Source organism: Artemia sp. Qi Xiang Cuo, chromosome 8 (genome assembly GCF_049724085.1).
Source record: "Artemia sp. Qi Xiang Cuo chromosome 8, ASM4972408v1, whole genome shotgun sequence".
Lineage (NCBI taxonomy): Eukaryota > Metazoa > Arthropoda > Branchiopoda > Anostraca > Artemiidae > Artemia > Artemia sp. Qi Xiang Cuo.
In genome coordinates, this window is record NC_142801.1 from 24,119,439 (window position 1) to 24,141,507 (window position 22,069).

The 22,069-nt window shown below is 36.6% G+C and overlaps 1 protein-coding gene across 1 annotated transcript in view; it reads right to left on the reverse strand.

The window, feature by feature from the left end:
- Window positions 1-21,938, reverse strand: part of LOC148949262 (contactin-6-like) — a 326,188-nt gene extending 304,250 nt beyond the window's left edge. The window contains exons 1-2 of the mRNA XM_089092664.1: window positions 21,930-21,938; window positions 21,670-21,814 (exon numbers count right to left, since the gene is read on the reverse strand). Coding sequence (XP_088948790.1) covers window positions 21,670-21,814; window positions 21,930-21,938 — 154 coding nt within the window. The remainder of the gene's footprint in view (window positions 1-21,669; window positions 21,815-21,929) is intronic.
- Between the last annotated feature and the right edge of the window lie 131 nt (window positions 21,939-22,069).

Sequence of the window (22,069 nt, forward strand, 5' to 3'; positions counted from 1 at the left end):
TTCGGCTTTTAAGGAGCCACCAATCGTGGTTCGTTGTCTACCACTCCTGCGGAGGTCCAGTGTCAAATGTCATCAGGAAGTCTTCCCTATCTCGTTCAAGTCATGTGACTCAAGTACAACCACCCAATAAGACTGACTTCATCGGTTATTTGTCATTAGTCGAAGAGAGACGTGATGGGGGCAATAGGTATTCGATCAGTCCAACTAATCGCAAGTATTCTTCGCAGGCATTTGTTCTCAAATCCCAAAAACTTTTTCTTTATAGGCTTAGACATACTCTGGGATTCAAAATAATATTCAATGTAGATGCTACATTAGTGTTAAATAGGTATAGATTCAGTTTCAGAGATTATTTGCTATATCCCCCAATATTATGTAACTGAGATAATGCTGCAATTATAATTTGAAACATTATTGCTCTATCACAAATGTCGTCTTTAGTTAGTGTCCTATCCAGCCGTTTGAATTCGCTAAGTTTCTCAATTTCACCTTTCCCAAGTTTCAAACCTACTGCAAGCAAAGTGATAACGTAATGTGACGTCGCCCCCATTGTTAGGCTAAAATATTCTATTGCATGTCTTCCGTGAAATGAGCAACACGACCTTTTTCATTGCATGATTAAAGTCGTAAAAATTTCTCTGAAGATTTAATTTTGAACCATCACAGGTTTTGTAAGATCTCAAGACGAAGTCTATAATTATGGCACATGAAATTGGGGATAAGAGGCACTTTTGCTTCAACAGCAAATACTACACACAATGGCCCTTCATACAGAGCTTTAATCATCATTATTGTTATTGCCCTTCATACAATAACATTATTGTTATTGCCCTTCATACAATCATCATTATTGCCCTTCATACAGAGCTTTAATCATCATTATTGTTTTCACAGAGATTCCATAAGACCAAAGAACTTCCTATATGGCTCGGCGATGGACTAAATCGAAGGCTTTCCCAAACTATGTTAAAATCGAACAAATTTTTTCCTGCAATTTATTTGATTCTTGAAGCAAAACCTGAGAGCTGAAGATTAGATTATCATACGATCGATTTGGTCAAAAGCCGTTTGTTCGTATCTAACACGGTTTACTTGACTTTGAATTCTGTCTAATATAATTTTTCATAGAATCTTAATTCTAATCGTCTGAAGTGTCATTCGTTTCAAGTTATCATATACCAATTTCTTTCCTTTCTTGGAAAGTTCTACGATACATATTTCCTCCATTCAGATTGTAATGCCTTGGCATTCCATACCCACGTCAATGATTTAAAAAGAGGCTCTCTATTATCCTTTTTGAGATATTTAAGTGACTCCAGTGGGATGCAGTCATGATCAGCTACTTTCCCATTCCTTAAGGACTTAAAAGAAAAAACTGTTAATTTCGTAATGAATAAGCGACCCTAATATATATCAAGATTAAAAACAGACATATCTGAGATGTTCAAAGGCTCTTAGGGGATGAAGCGGTGGAGAAAACCATCAAATAATATTGTCTCCAAGTTGAAACTTCTCCTTGACTGGTCAAAAGCCTCAACAACTGGACGTACGTCAGATTGGATGTCTGGTATCTCTTTGGTTGCCCTGTAAAAGATTCTAATGCATCCACAACCAACAGCGGGCTTGGCATCAGCAGTTAGGTTCTCAACGTAGACTCTCTTATTCCTATTTAAAGACTTCTTTACTCCTTTATAGGCACTTTTGCAATGCTCTTTAAAAACCTTGTAGTAATGGTTATCAAAAACATGACTAGACGAATATTTATCAACAAGCAATTTAATGTCCGCTCTGTTCTATAGAAGCTACCTGGGGGAAGCACAAATCAGTTCTACTTTTGTATACCTCTTTTAAAACAACCTTTACGGCAGCCAAGGACTCCCAAAGTCTGTCAACACTCCTCGCATTGCAATCTACAAGTTTCCTATCAGTAAATCTATTTCCACTCTACAGCCTTGTTTCGAATCTTTTCAACGTTGAACTTTTCAGGTTATTGCAGAACTTTCATGCAGTTCTCCGTTTGAACTTACTTTTGGCCATCACAAGTTGATTAAGTGAAGAGTAGCCTGCATGATGGTATCTTCTGATATCTTCTGATCTTCTGATATCTTCCATACAGTTTTTTTTGTTTAGTAATAAACATGTAGTCAATTTATTTTTCGTTCTGTCACCGGAATAATTGCAAGTATATTTATGAATTGTCTTTTGCGGAAGCCTGGTATATACCGCAAGTAGTTTACTAGTAGCACAAAATTCAATGAGAAGCACACCATTTACACTCAAATTGCCATACATATCTTCACCAATTGCTTTGAGATAGCATTCGGCATCACTTCTAAACTTCGAATTGAAGTATCTACATGTCATCAAAATATCATATCCGTAATCTTTATGAACAACGTAGTTCAACAGATAGTAGATCTTTTTCTTTGGCTGATTCATTCGCTTTGTTAGTAAGGGAGAGTGTGCAAAGCCAGTAATTTTTTTTTCAGTAGTAACATATAGTGCTAATAGGAGGTGGTAACAGAAAGGCTCTCAATCTAAGAGAGATTCCTTTGCCTTCTTCCATATTGCTAGAGCCACTCAGGCAGTTTTCACTCGCTCTATTTTGAGAATTAATTAAAAAAAAATTTCCTAAAAATAATTTTTTAAAAGAAAAGTAAAGGCCATTTTAAACTTAATCTCAGGAGATAAAAATAACGGTTAAAATTCAAACTCAAACGTCCAGAAATTACTATTAAAGAATAAACGAAACCAAAAACGAACAGAAATTAAATAAATCATAGCAAAAAACATACAAAAAGTAATAATATAAATGAATAAATAGATCTTAAAGCGAGTAATGCTTAGATTGAATATGGAAATCAAGCTTAAAACGAAAACAAATATTTTGCTATTAAAGTATAAATGAAACTGAAAACGAAGAGAAATTAAATAACAATCAATGCGGAAAAACATACAATATATATTAATGTAAATGAACAAATAAAACTTAAAATGAGTGAAACTTAAATTGAATATGCAAATCAAATTTGAATCGAATAAAAATAACTACAAACAAGAGTTTGGTTATCGTCTCATTGCAGAAGCCTAAAACCTACTGCGTCATTGGCGCTTTACTGAAAACAATTATTTCATTAATTAAGATTTTAGGGAATAAATATCAACATATGTATATTAAATTGACAATGCACATTTTTTTTCAGTAAACTCATTTGAATTTTTTTCAGTATAGTACAAATTATATTCTGGCTTTTAGAAAGCATAGGGGTTTTGAACCCTGCTCACATTAATTTATGCTCGTTTTGAGTTTGACTCTAATATTTATTCTAATATTTGTTCGTTTTGGGTTTCATTTACTTATTGATACTGATTTGGGGCATTTATGTGCTTGGTAGATTATATGATAGTCCGGACGCCAAGTGTTGAAAGTGTGAATCATACCACGACGGAATGGGGCTGCTACGAGAATTAGCCTACCCTCCACCCCCTAAATTGACCATGCGGATTCAAAAATACCAATGGCACTTGCTTGCGAGTGGTGGAACACTCCGAAACTTGACATTTATTAAATTTTGGTGTTTCATGCTAGAGAATGCATGTTCCACAAAGTTTGAGGTGCAGTTTTCCACTCATATAGAAATGCCTAGAAGCCATAGAATGTTTTCATAACAAACCAACACGATTAGTTAAAAAAATAGCAAAACTATATGAGTCTTGAACAGTCTTGGAAAGTATAAAAAAAATCAAATTGAATATTAGATATATAATGATATTAATTTTTGAACGATCCATCAGTTCAAGATTTTTTTTTTCACTGTAATTTTATTTTCATTTTCAATGCTGTAAGAACTGGAAAATAATAAATTTGTAATATACGAGTAATTCGTTTTTCAGTAATTCAGAAGGCTTTAGCTTTTTACAGTTAAAGAAGGGGGTAGTATCCAAATTTTGTTTGTAGTGAAACTATATTTGTCTAGACTAATCTTGAAAAGAACTAATAAATTAAACTGAATATTTGATGCATAATGATATTAATTGCTAAAAGCTCATCAGTTCTAAATTTTACTGTAATTTTAATATTTATTTTCAATATTAAGTACAAAAGAAACATTTGTGATATAATTCGTTTTCAGTAAAGTGCCAATGACGCAGTAGGTTTTAGGCTTCTGCAGTGAGGCGATACCCAAACTCTTGTTTGTAGTTACTTTTATTCAATTCAAACTTGATTTGCATATTCAATTTAAGTTTCACTCGTTTTAAGATTTATTTATTCATTTACATTAATATATATTGTATATTTGTTCGCATTGATTGTTATTTAATTTCTGTTCGTTTTAAGTTTCATTTATACTTTAATAGCAAAATATTTGTTTTCGTTTTAAGCTTGATTTTCATATTAAATCTAACCATTACTCGCTTTAAGATATATTTATTCATTTATATTATTAATTGTTGTATGTTTTTACCTATGATTATTTATTTAATTTCTGTTCGTTTTTGGTTTCATTTATTCTTTAATAGTAATTTCTGGACGTTTGAGTTTGAATTTTAACCGGTATTTGTATCTCCTGAGCTTAAGTTTAAAATGACCTTAAATTTTCTTTTAAAAACTTATTTTTCTGAAATTTTTTTTCATTAATTTTTGTTCGTTTTTGATTGAAAACATTTTCAAGTTTTTATTGCGTGGGGGGGGGGTGCTTACTGACCGATAATTCTTGATTTTAAAAAAACGGACCTAGAACTTTCAATTGAAATCGATTGAGGCTTATTAAGTCTGTTCGATTACATTTTTGATAATAGCATAATAAATGGAAAGTTGGGAGATTGCTTGAGTTGTGGATAACGATTGGCAATGATGAATGGACTGAAAAAATAGCTCCAATAACGGGGTTTAGACCCTTTCACTTGCTGACACAAAGGGATCACGACTGTTTGGAATTGACCTTAATAGGATTTTGTGTGCCAAAGCAATTTTACATCTATCTCAGAGTATGTATTTTAACCTTATAATTGGATAATTATAATAGATTTCCTATGTGTTCTTCCCATACAAAACCCCTTCCCATAAGTTAAAAACCCCCTTTAATAAGTTATGCCCCAGGGCATAACTTACAACGCCTACCCCCGGGCCCTGGTGGGCTGTGTCGACCCCGGAGTTTTTTTTAACAGAACTTTTAAATCTTTCAACAAAATTACTATCTCAAAAAATTTTTATCGGAGGCATTTAGGGCCGGGCGGCGGGGGGGGGGGCTAGTCACCCTCCAATCTCTTTTGACTCTTAAAAAGTGAACAAGAACTTTCAATTTTCAGTCAAATGAGACCTCTCCAAAGTTTATACAAGCATCATTTTCATAAGAAATAATGGGAAGGATTCGGATAATCCTTAAATTACAACTCTTGCCCTGAGGGCTGTGAGGGAGTTGTCATCCTCAAAGACCTAATTTCCAGAACTTAAAACTATGTTTAATAAAATGGATGTCTCAAAATTTTGATTGGATGTCTTTGGGGAAAAGGTGGGCGTGAGAGGGGGGTTAGTTGCCCTCCAATCACTTTTGACTATTACAAAGGGCACTAGCCCTTTAATTTCCAATCGAAGAACCCTTTTTGAAGTTTCTACGACAACGTCTTTTATAGAAACCTGATATGCCACCAAGGTCTAACGTAAAATTCTTGCCTTTAAGCCTGTGGGGGAGAGTTCCCGTCAAAAACATATTTTCAATCTTGGCATAAACTACGATGAACACAATGGCTTTCTCAAATTTTAGAGGTCAGTGAGTTGGGAATCTGATGTGCGTGGGGGGGGGGGCTAGTTGCCCTCCAATCAATTTCGACTATTAAAAAGGGCACTGGCCTTTCAATTTCCAATCGAATGAGCCTGTTTTGAAGTTTCTACGACAACGCCTTCTATAAAAAACCTTATATGCCCCCAGGGCATAACTTAAAACCCTTGCCCTGAGGGTTATGTGGGAGTCAAAAATATATTTTCGATCTGGAAATCAACTATGCTGAACAAAATGGCTATCCGAAAATTTAGATTGGTTGTGTTTGGAGGAATGATGGGCGTGGGGGGGGGGGAGCTAGTTGCCCTCCAATCATTTTCGACAATTAAAAATGGCACTAGCCCTTTAATTTCCAATCGAATGAGCCTACTTTGAAGTTTCTACGACAACGCCTTCTATAAAAACCTTATATGCCCCCAGGGCATAACTTAAAACCCTTGCCCTGAGGGTTGTGGGGGAGTTTCCTCCTCAAAAATATATTTTATATCCGGAAATCAACTACGCTGAACAAAATAGCTATCTGATAATTTTGATTGGATGTGTTTGGGGAAATGAGGCGTGGGGGGGGGGAGGGGGGCTAGTTGCACTCCAATCACTTTCGATTATTAAAAAGGGCACTAGCTCTTTAATTTCCAATCGAATGAGCCTGTTTTGAAGTTTATACGACAACGCCTTCTATAAAAACCTTATATGCCCCCAGGGCATAACTTAAAACACTTGCCCTGAGGGCTGTGGGGGAGTATCCTCCTCAAAAACATATTATCTATCTGGAAATCAACTACGCTGAACACAATGGCTATATCAAATTTTTGATTGGATGTGTTTGGGGGAATGATGGGCGGGGGGGGGGGGCGCTTTTGCCCACCAAAAATTTTCGACTATTAAAAAGGGCACTAGCCTTTTAATTTCCAATCGAATGAGCCTGTTTTGAAGTTTCTACGACAACGCCTTCTATATAAACCTTATATTTCCCCAGGACATAACTTAAAACCCTTGCCCTGAGGGTTGTGGGGGAGTGTCCTCCTCAAAAATATTTTTTCTATCTGGAAATCAACTACGCTGAACAAAATTGCTATCTCAAAATTTTGATTGGATGTGTTTGGGGGAATGAGGGGCGTGGGGGGGGGCTAGTTGCCCTCCAATCATTTTCGACACTTACAAAGGGCACTAGCACTTAAATTTCCAAACGAATGAGCCTGCTTTGAAGTTTCTACGACAACTCCTTCTCTAAAAACATTAAATGCACCCCGGGCATAACTTAAAACCCATGCCCTGAGGGGTGTGGGGGAGTTTCCACCTCAAAAATATATTTTCCATCTGGAAATCAACTACGCTGAACAAAATAGCTATCTGAAAATTTTAATTGGATGTGTTTGGGGAAATGAGGCGTGGGGGGGAGGGGGGCTAGTTACCCTCCAATCACTTTCGACTATTAAAAAGGGCACTAGCTCTTTAATTTCCAATCGAATGAGCCTGTTTTGAAGTTTCTACGACAACGCATTCTATAAAAACCTTATATGCCCCCAGGACATAACTTAAAACCCTTGCCATAAGGGTTGTGGGGGAGTGTCCTCCTCAAAAATATATTTTCAATCTGGAAATCTACTACGCTGAACAAAATGGCTATCTCAAAATTTTTATTGGATGTGTTTGGAGGAATGATGGGCGTGGGGGGGGGCTAGTTGCCCTCCAATCATTTTCGACACTTAAAAAGGGCAATAGCCATTTAATTCCCAATCGAATGAGCCTGCTTTGAAGTTTCTACGACAACGCCTTCTATAAAAACCTTATATGCCCCCAGGGCATAACTTAAAACCCATGCCCTGAGGGTTGTGGGGAAGTGTCCTCCTCTAAAATATATTTTCCATCTGGAAATCAACTACGCTGAACAAAATGGCTATCTGAAAATTTTGTTTGGATGTGTTTGGGGAAATGAGGCGTGGGGGGAGGGGGGCTAGTTACACTCCAATCACTTTCGACTATTAAAAAGGGCACTAGCTCTTTAATTTCAAATCGAATGAGCTTGTTTTGAAGTTTCTACGACAACGCATTCTATAAAAACCTTATATGCCCCCAGGACATAACTTAAAACCCTTGCCCTGAGGGTTGTGGGTGAGTATCCTCCTCAAAACATATTTTCTATCTGGAAATAAACTACGCTGAACAAAATGGTTATCTCAAAATTTTGATTGGATGTGTTTGGAGGAATGATGGGCGTGGGGGGGGGGCTAGTTGCCCTCCAATCATTTCCGACTAATAAAAAGGGCACTAGCTCTTTCATTTCCAATCGAATGAGCCTGTTTTTAAGTTTCTACGACAACGCATTCTATAAAAACCTTATTTGCCCCCAGGCCATAACTTAAAACCCTTGCCCTGAGGGTTGTGGGGGAAGTGTCCTCCTCAAAAATATATTTTCTATCAGGAATTCGACTACGTTGAACAAAATGGCTATCTGAAAATTTTGATTGGATGTGTTCGGGGAAATGATGGGCGTGGGGGGGGAGGGGGGCTAGTTACACTCCAATCACTTTCGACTATTAAAAAGGGCACTAGCTCTTTAATTTCCAATCGAATTAGCCTGTTTTGAAGTTTCTACGACAACTCCTTCTATAAAAACCTTATATGCCCCCAAGGCATAACTTAAAACTCTTGCCCTTAGGGTTCTAGTGGACTATACTCCTCTAAAATATATTTTCTATCTGGAAATCAACTACGCTGAACAAAATGGCTATCTGATAATTTTGATTGGATGTGTTTGGGGAAATGAGGCGTGGGGGGGGGGGGAGGGGGGCTAGTTACAATCCAATTACTTTCGACTATTAAAAAGGGCACTAGCTCTTTAATTTCCAATCGAATGAGCCTGTTTTGAAGTTTATGCGACAACGCCTTCTATAAAAACCTTATATTCCTCCAGGGCAGAACTTAACACCCTTGCCCTTAGGGTTGTGGGGGAGTAACTTCCTCAAATAAAAATTTTCTCTATGGAAATCAACTACGCTGAACAATATGGCTATCTAAAAATTTTTATTGGATGTATTGGGGGGAAGGATGGGCGTGGGGGGGAGGCTATTTGCCCTCCAATCACTTTCGACAATTAAAAAGGCCACTAGCCCTTTAATTTCCAATCGAATGAGCCTGTTTTGAAGTTTCTACGACAACGCCTTCTATAGAAACCTTATATTTCCCCCGGGCATAACTTAAAACCCTTGCCCTGAGGGTTGTGGGGGAGTGTCCTCCTCAACAATATATTTTCCATCTGGAAATCAACTACGCTGAACAAAATGGCTATCTCAAAATTTTGATTGGATGTGTTTGGGGGAATGATGGGCGTGTGGGGGGGCTAGTTGCCCTCCAATCATTTTGGACTATTAAAAAGGGCACTAGCCATTTAATTCCCAATCGAATGCGCCTGCTTTGAAGTTTCTACGAAAACGCCTTCTATAAAAACCTTATATGCCCCCAGGGCATAGCTTAAAACCCTTGCCCTGAGGGATGTGGGGGGGTATCCTCCTCAAAAACATATTTTCTATCTGGAAATCAACTACGCTGAACAAAATAGCTATCTGAAAATTTTAATTGGATGTGTTTGGGGAAATGAGGCGTGGGGGGAGGGGGGCTAGTTACACTCCAATCACTTTCGACTATTAAAAAGGGCACTAGCTCTTTAATTTCCAATCGAATGAGCCTGTTCTGAAGTTTCACGACAAAGGCTTCTATAAAAACCTAATATGCCCCCAGGAAATAACTTAAGACCCTTGCCCTGAGGGTTGTGGGGGAGTGTCCTCCTCAAAAATATTTTTTTGTATCTGGAAATCAACTATGCAGAACAGAATGGCTATCTCATAATTTTGATTGGATGTGTTTGGGGGAATGATGGGCGTGGGGGGGGGCTAGTTGCCCTCCAATCATTTTCGACTATTAAAAAGGCCAATAGCTATTTAATTCCCAATCGAATGCGCCTGCTTTGAAGTTTCTACGAAAACGCCTTCTATAAAAACCTTATATGCCCCCAGGGCATAGCTTAAAACCCTTGCCCTGAGGGATGTGGGGAAGTGTCCTCCTCTAAAATATATTTTCCATCTGGAAATCAACTACGCTCAACAAAATAGCTATCTGAAAATTTTAATTGGATGTGTTTGGGGAAATGAGGCGTGGGGGGAGGGGGGCTAGTTACACTCCAATCACTTTCAACTATTAAAAACTGCACTAGCACTTTAATTTCCAATCGAATGAGCCTGTTTTGAAGTTTCTACGACAACTCCCTCTGTAAAACCTTATATGCACCCAGGGCATAACTTTAAACCCTTGCCCTGAGGGTTTTGGGGGAGTGTCCTCCTCAAAACATATTTTCTATCTGGAAATCAACTACGCTGAACAAAATGGCTATCTAAAAATTATGATTGGATGTGTTTGGAGGAATGATGGGCGTGGGGGGGGGGGCTAGTGGCCCTCCAATCATTTCCGACTAATAAAAAGGGCACTAGCTCTTTCATTTCCAATCGAATGAGCCTGTTTTAAAGCTTCTACGACAACGCATTCTATAAAAACCTTATTTGCCCCCAGGGCATAACTTAAAACCCTTGCCCTGAGGGTTGTGGGGGAAGTGTCCTCCTCAAAAATATATTTTCTATCAGGAATTCGACTACGTTGAACAAAATGGCTATCTTAAAATTTTGATTGGATGTGTTGGGGGAAATGATGGGCGTGGGGGGGGAGGGGGGCTAGTTACACACCAATCACTTTCGACTGTTAAAAAGGGCACTGTCCCTTTAATTTCCAATCGAATGAGCCTGTTTTAAAGTTTCTACGACAACACCTTCTATAAAACCTTATATGCCCCAAGGGCATAACTTAAAACCCTTGCCCTTAGGGTTGTGGGGCAGTATCCTCCTCAAAAACATATTTTCTATATGGAAATCAACTACGCTGAACAAAATGGCTATCTCTAAATTTCGATTGGATGTGGTTGGGGGAATGATGGGCGGGGGGGGGGCTAGTTGCCCTCCAATCATTTTCGACTATTAAAAAGGGCACTAGAACTCTCGATTTCCAATCAAATGAGCCCTTTTTAAGCTTATACGATGACTCCTTCCATATGAAGTGCCTCTGGAAAAAAAAATAATAATAATAAAACATTGGAGCCGTATGGCCTTTACTATAGGCAACGTTACAGCGTTGCCTCTGAAACACCTGATGGCGATTTTATAGTCAACAATCAAAAATTCAAGGGTATGGGTTTCTGAAAGATTAGCAATGTCAATATGGTAGTTTTCTAGGCTTTTGATGACGCTTCTCATTCTGCCAGGCTTTTTTTCCTGGTTCAAAGTTCTCACATTCCGAAATTCAAGTTGATTATGTCAAGTAGATTATGACTTGATTATATGAAGTCATTATGATTTCTGATTCTGTTTGTTGCAGATTCTATCAGTTCTAACACAATCTAATACTATTGAAATTACAATTGTTACTATTAACGAACAGTAAGTAAGGAGCGACCCGGCTCAATAGTAACCGAAACTCTAGAAAACGGGTTTTTGATACCAATAGATACGTCAAAAGAATCATATTTCAATGCTGATTTCAAATATATAACTTTCATTAAGTTTAGACCTACCCATCAAAAGTTACGTGCCTGAAAAAATTTGGCTGATTTTCGAAAAAAGGGGGAAAGACCCCCTAAAAGTAATATAACCTTGATGAAAATGACACCATCAGATTCAGCATACCAGAGAACCTTAGTGTAGAGGTTTCAAGCTCCTATCTACAAAAATGTGGAATTTTGCATTTTTTGCCAGAAGAAAGATCACGGATGTGTTTTTTTTTTGTTTTTTTTTTTGTTTTTTTTTTTTTTTTTTTTTTTTTTTTTCAGGGGTGATCGTATCGACCCAGTGGTCCTAGAATATCGTGGGAGGACTCATTGTATCGGAAGTTAAAAGTTCTAGTGCCCTTTTTAAGTGACCAAAAAAATGGAGGGCAACTAGGCCCCCTCCCGCGCTCATTTTTTTCCCAAAGTCACCGGATCAAAATTTTGAGATAGCCATTTTGTTCAGCTTGATTGAAAATATGATAAATATGTTCTTTAGGAAGACTTAATCCCCCGAAGTCCCCGGGGGGAGGGCTGAAAGTTATGAACTTTGCCCAATGTTAACATATAGTATTGGTTATTAGGAAGTATACAGACGTTTTCAGGGGGGATTTTTTCTCGTAGTAGGGGTTTGGGTAGGTTGGGGGTTATATGGGAGGATATTTCCACGAAGGAAGTTTTCATGGGGGAAGGGACATTGGTATGAAGGGGGCGCCGGATTTCCCAGCATTATTTAAAAAAAAGATCAGAAACTAAATATAAAAAAAAAACAAGTTCTCCAACTGAAAATAAGGACTAACATCAAAACTTAAAACGAACAGAAAATATTACGTGTATGATTAGGTTAACCCCCTAGTCAGTACCTCGCTCTTTAAGCCAAATATTTTTTAGTACTTTCATAAGAGCTATTTATTCTAAATAACGGCCTTTGTGATTAAGGGGTCATTTTTAAAGAATTGGAACAAAATTAGAACTTTAGCTTAAAGAGCGAGGTATTGACTAGTAGGCGAGCCCCCTAATATGCGTATTTAAAATATATGAACATAGAAGTTCGTTACGTAAGCTAATTCGTAATTTACGTATGTTTATTACTAAGAAAAACGTTAGTAAATAAAATTAAACAAGTTTCGAGAAAGCCATTTAACCAAATAAAAGTAAAATTAATATGCAAATTTTATTTTAATAATTCATGTACGGTGAGCCAAAATCAAAACCTGCATTAATTCAAAAACGTTCAAAAATTAAATGAAAAAAAAACAAGTTTTTTTTACCTGAAAGTAAGGAACGACGTTAAAACTTAAAACGAACAGAAATTATTCCGTATATGAAAGGGGCTGTCCCCTCCTCAACGCCTCGCTCTTTACGCTAAAGTTTGACTTTCTCACAACTCTTACTTGTTTAAACAATAAAATACTTTAGCGTAAAGAGCGAGGCGTTGAGGAGGGGACAGCCCCTTTCATATACGGAATAATTTCTGTTCGTTTTAAGTTTTAACGTCGTTCATTACTTTCAGTTAAAAAAAAAGTTTTTTTTTTTATTTAATATCATCCAAAGGCTGCGTCAAGCTAAAACAGCAAACAGCTCTGTCAAATTTTTGGCTGAATTTACTTCAAAGTTCAATACAACTCAAGAACAAAAGCTGCATAATAGGCAGGTTTAAACGTAGCACCCAGAGTTTTTAGTAAAAGCCTTATCCATTGCATGGTAACACGGTATTTGTCCCAAGGAATAAAAAGTACCACATTGCTCTGAAAAGTTTCTCTCTCCGTCAGTACATCATTTGCCTTAGACTAAATGGACACTCTTCTGGCCTACTGTCCTAGACATGAATTAAACAAAATGCGGCATAAATGCTTACAACTTAAAGTGGTCTGTACTGAGGACTCTGTAGTTCTAATTGGCTGCAATCTAATAAGCCAGTAAGTTGTAATATAAATAGTAAATTGTCATTTGCTGTAAAATGAAATTTATTTAAGAAAAAAGTTTTCCCGTTGGAAATAAAGAGGTAAGTTGAAACTAAAACAAGACCAATTATTGCTTCGTAGCATATATCAGTTTCAATTCAGAGTTCAAAGTGCCAACATCTAAATTGGATATTGCATGAGCATTATTAATTCAGTAAGTTTTAGCTGAAGAAACAAAAAATTTCGCAATAGGGATTATAGTGACGTATAACCCCTACATATACTTACTGACTTACATATTGTTTTGCCTGCCAGAAACAATATTAATTGACCTTGAACTGAATTTTGGTCAAGAATTTGGGACATGATTGCGAACTCGCTTGTTGAATTTTTTTCAAAGACAGTTAATGAACAAGCTTGATAAAGATACGATTATAAAGCATGTATCAAAGTTTCTTAAGTAAAGATTCCCTCAGGGAAACGATGGAATTGTGCAAAATTGTTTTTCGGACAGATATCGCAGAGAAACTTAGAGGAACCCACCCAGCAATTGCCTTTTCAATGACATTTTTGATTTGCTTGATAACCGAATGAGAGCCAATGAAACCTTGCCCAAATTTTTCATTCTTGATCCATCGGATGTGCCGTTAATACCTAACAAGCCAAATACTGTTATAGCATCTCGTCTGAACGATGCTGTTAGAATGCTGAACTTTCTTGTGGAAAGCAAGAAACCTCATGCACAATCCCTTCTGTCCCAGTTCAGTGGCCTTCTGCTCCCCCATTTATGCCTACCGCAGTCCCGGTGGTGCTTACAAATTTACCTGAAGTGCTAAAATCAAGAAACCCTGTAAAGCAGCGTGAATTTATACAGAAAATCAACTGTGGCAAGAAGGTAAAGCATGATGAGCTGAAGCGTGATCGCCCTATCTTACCTATGTCCGATGAAGCCGCCGCCCTAAGTGTACCAGCAGTTATTCCCCCAGGCCTAAACATTCGCTCAAAAGTGATAAAAAATGAGCATTCAGGAATAATTCCAATCGATAAGGATTTTTATGGGTCTTTTATTCCCGGTTTGGTTACTAGCGTTAAAAATGCCAGGCGTTTCGGTCAGTCTTCTTTGGTGCAGCTCACCTTTAGTAGCAAGGAGGATCTTGAACACGCCCTAAGATTCGGCATCAAAATTGAATATTGTTTGTTTCGTGTTCTGAAGCACTTGTTTTAAGTGTCAAAGCTTTGGCCATACAGCTCGCGATTGTGCAAACGAATCGAAGTACAGTAGATGTGGCGAAAGTGGTCACAGTAGCACTCGTGAGAGCCCATGTACGGCAACTACCGTGAAATGCACAAACTGTTCCGTCAATCACGTCAGCAGCAGCTTTATCTGCCCTGAGATTAAGAGGCTTTCAGCTCGCAGTGATAATCTGGCTCCCCAGTCTTAACCCCGAGTTCCGTCCAGTAAAAGAAGATGAAAAGTAAATTACCCAAGCTTCTGTTCCATAGCATTAATGGTGCCAGAGAAAAGCTAGATGTATTAGCTTTCACTTTTGGTCTGTTTGATATAGTGTGCATCGTCGAACACCTACTAAATTCGGATAATGCTATGCAGCTTGAGCTGTCAGATCACCATGATTTTTTTATTCTTCCTGCTAAAACATCGCTGGGCCGACAGTCAGGTGGTCTCTTGGTCGCTATACATGAAAAGTTTCAGAGTAAGTTAGTTGATGCTAATGATTTATTTAATGCTTTTGATTTAGGAGGTGTAACTATATTGTGTGTATACCTGCAAAATAATTATTGTAATGCTACTTTAAATCATAAATTCGCGATAGAATGTGTCAAATTATCTAAATACCCGCATTAAATTGGGACACCAAGAAAAAAAATTCTGATCTTCGGAAACTTTAACACAGACTTTAAAAATGATAATGCTTCCCTTTCTTAGATGTTAAAAACCTAGTTTGCACCTCACGTACATATTTAACATAAAGATCAAATTTACACGTATCTGCACAATTCCGGTAGCACCTCAGATTTGGACTTTATTATAACAGATCTTCAAGAATCGGCGAGCCTTAATGCTCATGTATCACAAGATTTTTTAATTAGTGACCATTCACAGCTAGAACTGTCCTTCCCTCTTCCAGCGTCTTTAAGTGGAGGATCAGGGGTGAGAAAACGGTTCACAAAGAGGTCGTGGAATAAAATAGATATAGAGTTGTATCAACAAAATTTAAATTTATGTCGCGTAAAATTAAGATACCATATCCCCTTCTTTGTTCTTCGCGTCGCGGGGACCCCCTGGATGTTGATTGTTACCTTGCTGAAATATCACATTTTCTAAAGGTTGCCGCATATGTTGCCGTCCCTACTGTATCAGTAAAAAATAACACGCGTAAAAGGGGATGGTCTGATTTTCCTGAGTAAAAGGAAGCTAAACTCTGTTATCGTTTTTGGTATAGAATATGGAAGAATTGCGATAGACGTCGTTCAGGTATAGTTTTTGATTGAAGTAAATGGGTGAAGAAGAATTTTGAGAATGTTGTGAAAAATTGGAAAAAAACATTCCTATTTGAAACTTTATCACGGCCAATAAAAAATAATCCACAGCTTTTGTGGAGAGAGGTTACTAAATTTACACGTTTCACTTCAACCCTGACAAATCAAATTACCAGCACTGAATGGCACACTCATTTCTCATCAATATATGCTTGCGGATTGTGGATGTTTCTCATCAATATATTACAGGAACAATTGTCAAAGCTGGACCTCCAAAATAATTATATCACTATTACACCTTCTATGCTATTAACTCATATTCGTCCTCTTCAAATAGGCAAAGCCCCTGGTGTGGATGGTCTGCAAGTAGAGCATTTGAAGTACGGTACACATGTGCTGTCTGAACACTTAGCACTGTTATTTCAAATAATTTTGTCCCAACAGTATGTCCCTAAGACTTTATGTGAAGCGCTAGTTACATGTGTGTCTAAAAAGAATAAGGACCCCGCGCTATGCAATTCATATAGACCTATAACCATATGCTCTGTGCTTAGCAAGTTACTCGAAAAAATAATTTACCTATTTTTGCGTGAAAAGTGTGATTTTGGGGATTATCAATTTGGTTTCAGGCATGATTTAGGAGTCCAAAATGTACATTTTGTGTTATTATATATAATAGAACGTCACAGGATAATGAAGAAGAGTCTGTATGTATGCGCGGTTGATATAGCTAAGGCTTTTGATTCAATTTTGCATTCACAATCTTTAGTTAAGTAGCGGAACTAGCGGCTTTATTTGCGCGTGCCTTTGGAATTGGTACCAGAATTCAATAGTCCGGGTCCGTTCTAGTGACGGTTTGACATGTTCCATTCCTCTAAAGGACGGGGTAAAGCAGGGCTCAGTTTTAAGTCCATTAATATCCAACAATGCACTTAGGACTGCGACGAGAAACATCCCAGCCTATATTATTGATAGTAATATCGATATTAGTCACCTTTTGTATGCAGATGACACAGTTAGTCACGCTGATAACCAGTCATCAATGGAAAGGGCTTTTGAGACTCTTCGGACTATTTAGTCTAAAATTGGATTTGCTATGGAACCGTCGAAAACAGAGCTTATGATAGTAAACCAGAATAAAGGAAGACACAATCAGAGTCCCTTAAAGTAGACTCGATCACTCTTCCTAAGTCTGATTCACTCACGTATTTAGGTGCTCATTTTGGGTAATCGATAAGAACGACACGCACTCTGGTTATTAATGAGTTGAAAAAGAAACTTCACAAAACATATGGTTTGCTAGCAAAAGTTAAAGGGCAATTTGACAAGTATACACTAGGAAGCTCTACAACTCCATGTTTGCACCGAACGTGTTTTTTCTAACTCCCTTTTGGAAACTTTTTTCGTCAACAGAAAAGAAACAAATTAGGGTTCAATTATACCGGTTTGCTAAATTCTTTATTGGTATTCCTCTATGGTTCTGTAAGTCAAACATTTGTAAAAAATACCATGTCTTTGATATATGTGAGAAGATGGAAGAATTATCGGCTCGATTTGAAAACTGTTGCAAGAAAATATCAGATTTTTCGCTTAACCATCTTCTATATACGGTAGAATAGAATTTTAGTCCCCTGGTCTGAGCAGTCTTTTATGTTTTGGTTGTTTTTCTCGTCAGTGGTGGTTGTCACTTTGTTGTATAGCTGATGATTTTTCGTGTTTTGGTCTTTTCTCTTTATTACTCCTCTGGTGCATTATTGTTTTAATGTAGCGAAAAAGGGTAACAAATGTGTATGTGTTTGTGTTTATATGTGGGTATATATGTATGTATGTATGTACTTCCATGTGTGTATGTATATATATATATGTATGTATGTATGTATGTATGTGTATGTATGTATGTATACCCAAGGAGAATTATACCCCAAGATTGTCGAGTTGTCAACGTCAACGTGACATTACTAGTGATCAATAGCAAAAAAGCCTCTAAAGTCTCATCTCGTTGTTTTTTTTAATTTATATTTTATAAGCCATAGGATTTATTCTGTGAAGCATACGATTTATTTGCCATTTGTTGACCGATGTAGGAATTTGTTAGACTTTCTGTTTAACCGTTATGATATATGGATGGGTAAACCTATAGGTCCAGTATATTTAGTGTTGATTTAAGTTTCCACAGTTGATTTAAGTTTCCACTTGTTTGTCTTCTCTTTTTTTTCTCCTTAGACTTGTTTTCTCCTGTTTTTGTTAACTATTTTGTGTTTCTTTTCTTTTTTTCTCTCTCTTTGTTTGTACTCCTCTAGTGCATTTTTAATGTATCGATAGAGGGCAAAAAAAAATTATTATTTATTATTATTATACGATACATCTTTAGAAAACTAGTTCAAATAAACAGATTCATGGTTTTCCCCTGTCTTTGTAAAATTTCGAAAAACTAGCGCCTTACAAGCACTTTAAAAGTTATTACTTTATAGAACTTTTCCCACAAAACAGGTGTTTCAAATAAAATTAAAGAGCTCCATTAAGCCAAAATGAGCAAAAATAGATTTAAATAATCTTCCAAGCGTAAAACTACCATAAATCACCATCAATAAATAAAGGAAACCCAAAACGGATAGAAATTACAATAAATAATCGAGTCAAACTCAAAACGAGCAAAAATTAATACGAGTAAGGCTTAATCCCATGCCTTCTTGAGGCCAGAACATAATTTGCACTTTACTGAAAAAATTCAGTTTAATATACATATACAGATATTTATTCCTTTAATATTTTTATAATTTGTATTTATTAAAGTAAAAAAAAGTGAAAACATTCAAAATGTATTTTGTTTTGATGCAAATATTTTATTTGGTTAGTTCAACATCCCTCATAACAAACCCTGTTAGATTTAATTTCGGATCTTTCAAAATTCACCGAACAAAATGGCTATTTCAAAATTTCGATTGAATATATTTAAGAAATAATGGTCGTCGAGGGGGACTGGTTGCCCTCCAATCACTTTTGACTATTTAAAAGGGCACTAACCGTTTCAATTTCTAATTCAATGAACCCTTTTCAAAGTTTTTATGACAAATCCTTCTATACGAAGTGCCCTGGTCCAAAATAATAAAAAAGTATATTACACTGTGCCCACATCGCTTTGCCCACAATTACCCAGAGCGCAATTTCAAATCTAATGAGCCCCCTTCAAATTTTGTACGACAACTCCTTTTATACGGAGTGCCCTGATCTTAAAAAATAATAATGCATTGTGCCCACATCGCTCTTTACTTAGGCAGTGTTATTGCACTACCTATGATCTTTGGACAATTTTTTAAACAGATAGCTTTCTCAAAATTTCGATCCTATGTATTTCCAGAAAATATGACGTGTGGGGGGGGGAGTAGCTGCCTTCCGATCATTTTGATTCTTAAAAAGGACACTAGAACTTCTGATTACCAATCAAATAAGCCCTCTCTGAAGTTTATACAACCACCCTTTCTATAAAAACCCTCACTGTCTCCCGGGCATAAATTACACCCCGTGTACTAAGGGCGGGGGGGGAGGGTTTATCACCCTCAAGAACATAATTTCTAGACCTTTCAACTACGCTCAACATATTGGATAACTCATAATTTTGATCGGATGCGTTTGGGGAAATGATGGGCATCGGGGAGGGTGGGGGGGGGGGCTTGCCCTCCAATCACTTTCAATCGTTAAAAAGGACATAAGCCCTTTTAATTTCCAATCGAATGAGCCCCTTCGAAGTTTCTAAGACAACTCCTTCTATTGAAATGCCCTGGTCTAAAAAAAAAAATAATAATAAATAAATAATACACAGTGTCCACATCGCTCTTTACTTAAGCAGCTTAATTGCCCTGCATATGATAGAATAAAATATACTACAGATTTATTTCATTCTTATATATCGCATTTAAACAATTGTTTTAGGGCAATACTGCTGTATTTTGAATAAAGGGATTGGATGAAATTTTCAATATGGGAACCGAAAAAATTTCGGCCATGTTGATTTCTATGGTGCAATTTCACGAAGACCAAGGTATTAGCTTTTAAATGAGCTCTAATACTGCTCTCTGCAATCTTTCTGTGTCTCACTAGTGCGCTAGAGATATAAAAAGAAAAAAGAGATACATCAGCATTTCAAGCTTTTTCAAGATTCCTAAGAAATTTTTCTCGCAATTAACTTTTATTGTCAGTATAAATTTACTGTCATTGATAATTTGTATTATTCCTCAATCAAATTTAAACGAATATGGTATTTCATTAGACCATTTTTTTTTTATCAATTTATTGTTATCCTTAATAAAAGGGCTGAAAGGGGGATAATTAAGGAGCGGGGATTTTAAACCTCCGTTGAGGGGCTTTCAACCATGACAATGTTAAAGGAATACTGGGTATGGTCTCCAACCTTTTCGCTTAAGTAAAGCCTTAAACTCTGCCATTTTTGATGTCATATAACACTTTACAATGGCATTACTAAAACAAATTTATAACAACAAAACATTTAAATACAAGCATGATTTTCCAAGTAAGCTCCCAAGGAGCTCTCTATGATGTTCACATGGAAATTCGTACAAATTACAGTCAAATTCCTTTAACTCCTTCTCTAAGGTCATATTTCAATCCTATAAAGTCATATTATATGGAAATAAGATGCCTGAATATACTCGGAGGTGCCACTCGTTTAGCTTATTCAACAAAATTGTCGGAAACGTTTATTCTTCTTTTCTTTTCGTATTTTTTTGTGCGTAGAATTGATTAAACCCAATTTAAATATTCAGTGTAGTTAATTTGTTTTTCTATTCTTTTTTTTGGCGAGAGATGTTTTAGTCTTTATAATCTTTTTTGTTTTCTTTTGATTTAATACTTCATTGAATGGTATGTGTTCTCTCTCCCATATAAGCCTAGAAGCTATAAGGAAACTAGTGCCATGTATCAATTATTTAATACATTATTTAATATATTTAATTAATTATGAATAAATCTTATCTGTTCAAGTGTCCCATTAGCGTTGTGTGAAAAAAGACACAAATGAGCGTTACGCAGGCTAAAGTAGGATTACCTAAGATTTTGAAAATGGGAGACGCAAAACTTCTGGTAAATGATTTTTACCACGACGACTCTATGGTTGTATTTTTCATTTCGTTCTATTGTGTTTTTTTTTGTTTTTTTTAGTAGTTTCAATCTCTTTGTTGACATTGCCATGAACTCATTTTCTTTACTTCTTTTGCTAGTAGAAAAACCTGAATAATAATCACCGTCCCTGAAATAGCTTTAAATGTCGAATTTTTCCGACTAGACAATTTTTTCCAAAACGCAATTTTAAAGTTTCTGTTACTAGTTCGCTCTAAATATCACTAAAACTTTCTATTCCCAACTGAACGACCCCCTCCTAGATTTCTACGACGCCCCTTTTTCTAAGAAGTGTTCCGAAAAAAAAAACACATTGAGGCCACATTGCACATTACTAAAAAACTTGATGAACTACACATATTTGGAATCAGCACAAAAAGAAATTTCTTGTGGTGTATTAATTGTTATCAAAATTCTGTTTTTAGAGTATTTTTCAGTCATGGCAATTCCAATCGTCCATCTTTTTTTTGGATCAGCGGCTAATCTAGGGGTTTCAGGCTATTTTTTGAAATTCCCTTGAATTCGTTTTTAAAATAATATTTTACTGTTAAGACTGATTTAGATAATTGTTACGATTACTGAATCAGCTTGAAATCGAAATTCTTGTTTATTTCCTAGTTACTTTTTAAAAGCGGTCCTTTAATTTTTGGTCACTATGGGCCCTTTTTCGTTCCTTGGTAAGTTTCAGCTGTCGCTGCAAACACTATAGCACTGTCATGGTCTACTCTCCCAAGTATAACTCAAACTAGAGGATGCCAGTAATACTTACAACTTACAGAGATCTCAACTGAGGACTCTAGAGTACTATTTGGCAAAGCTGGATTGTGTGCATGACATCGTAAATAAACGTTATTGTCATCTATTCGTGGACGGAGTCTCAAATGACTGACTGTTAAATTTCCATCTTTTGACTTCTAGAAAATAATTCAATTTAGCACAAGAAACAAAGGAGGGAAAGGCAACATAGAATGCAACATCCAAAGATTCACACCATATCTTGGTCAGCAACATAGTTTTGTCTACACTTACTTTGAACATGGTCCCCATATGGTTTTTTTTTGAACGTTCTAATTCGACTGATCAGGGGTTGCAACTACCAATAACGTGTTATCAATCAAAGTACAACCAACTTAAATTAAATCCATCCAGCAATGAAAGCAAACTTTTTC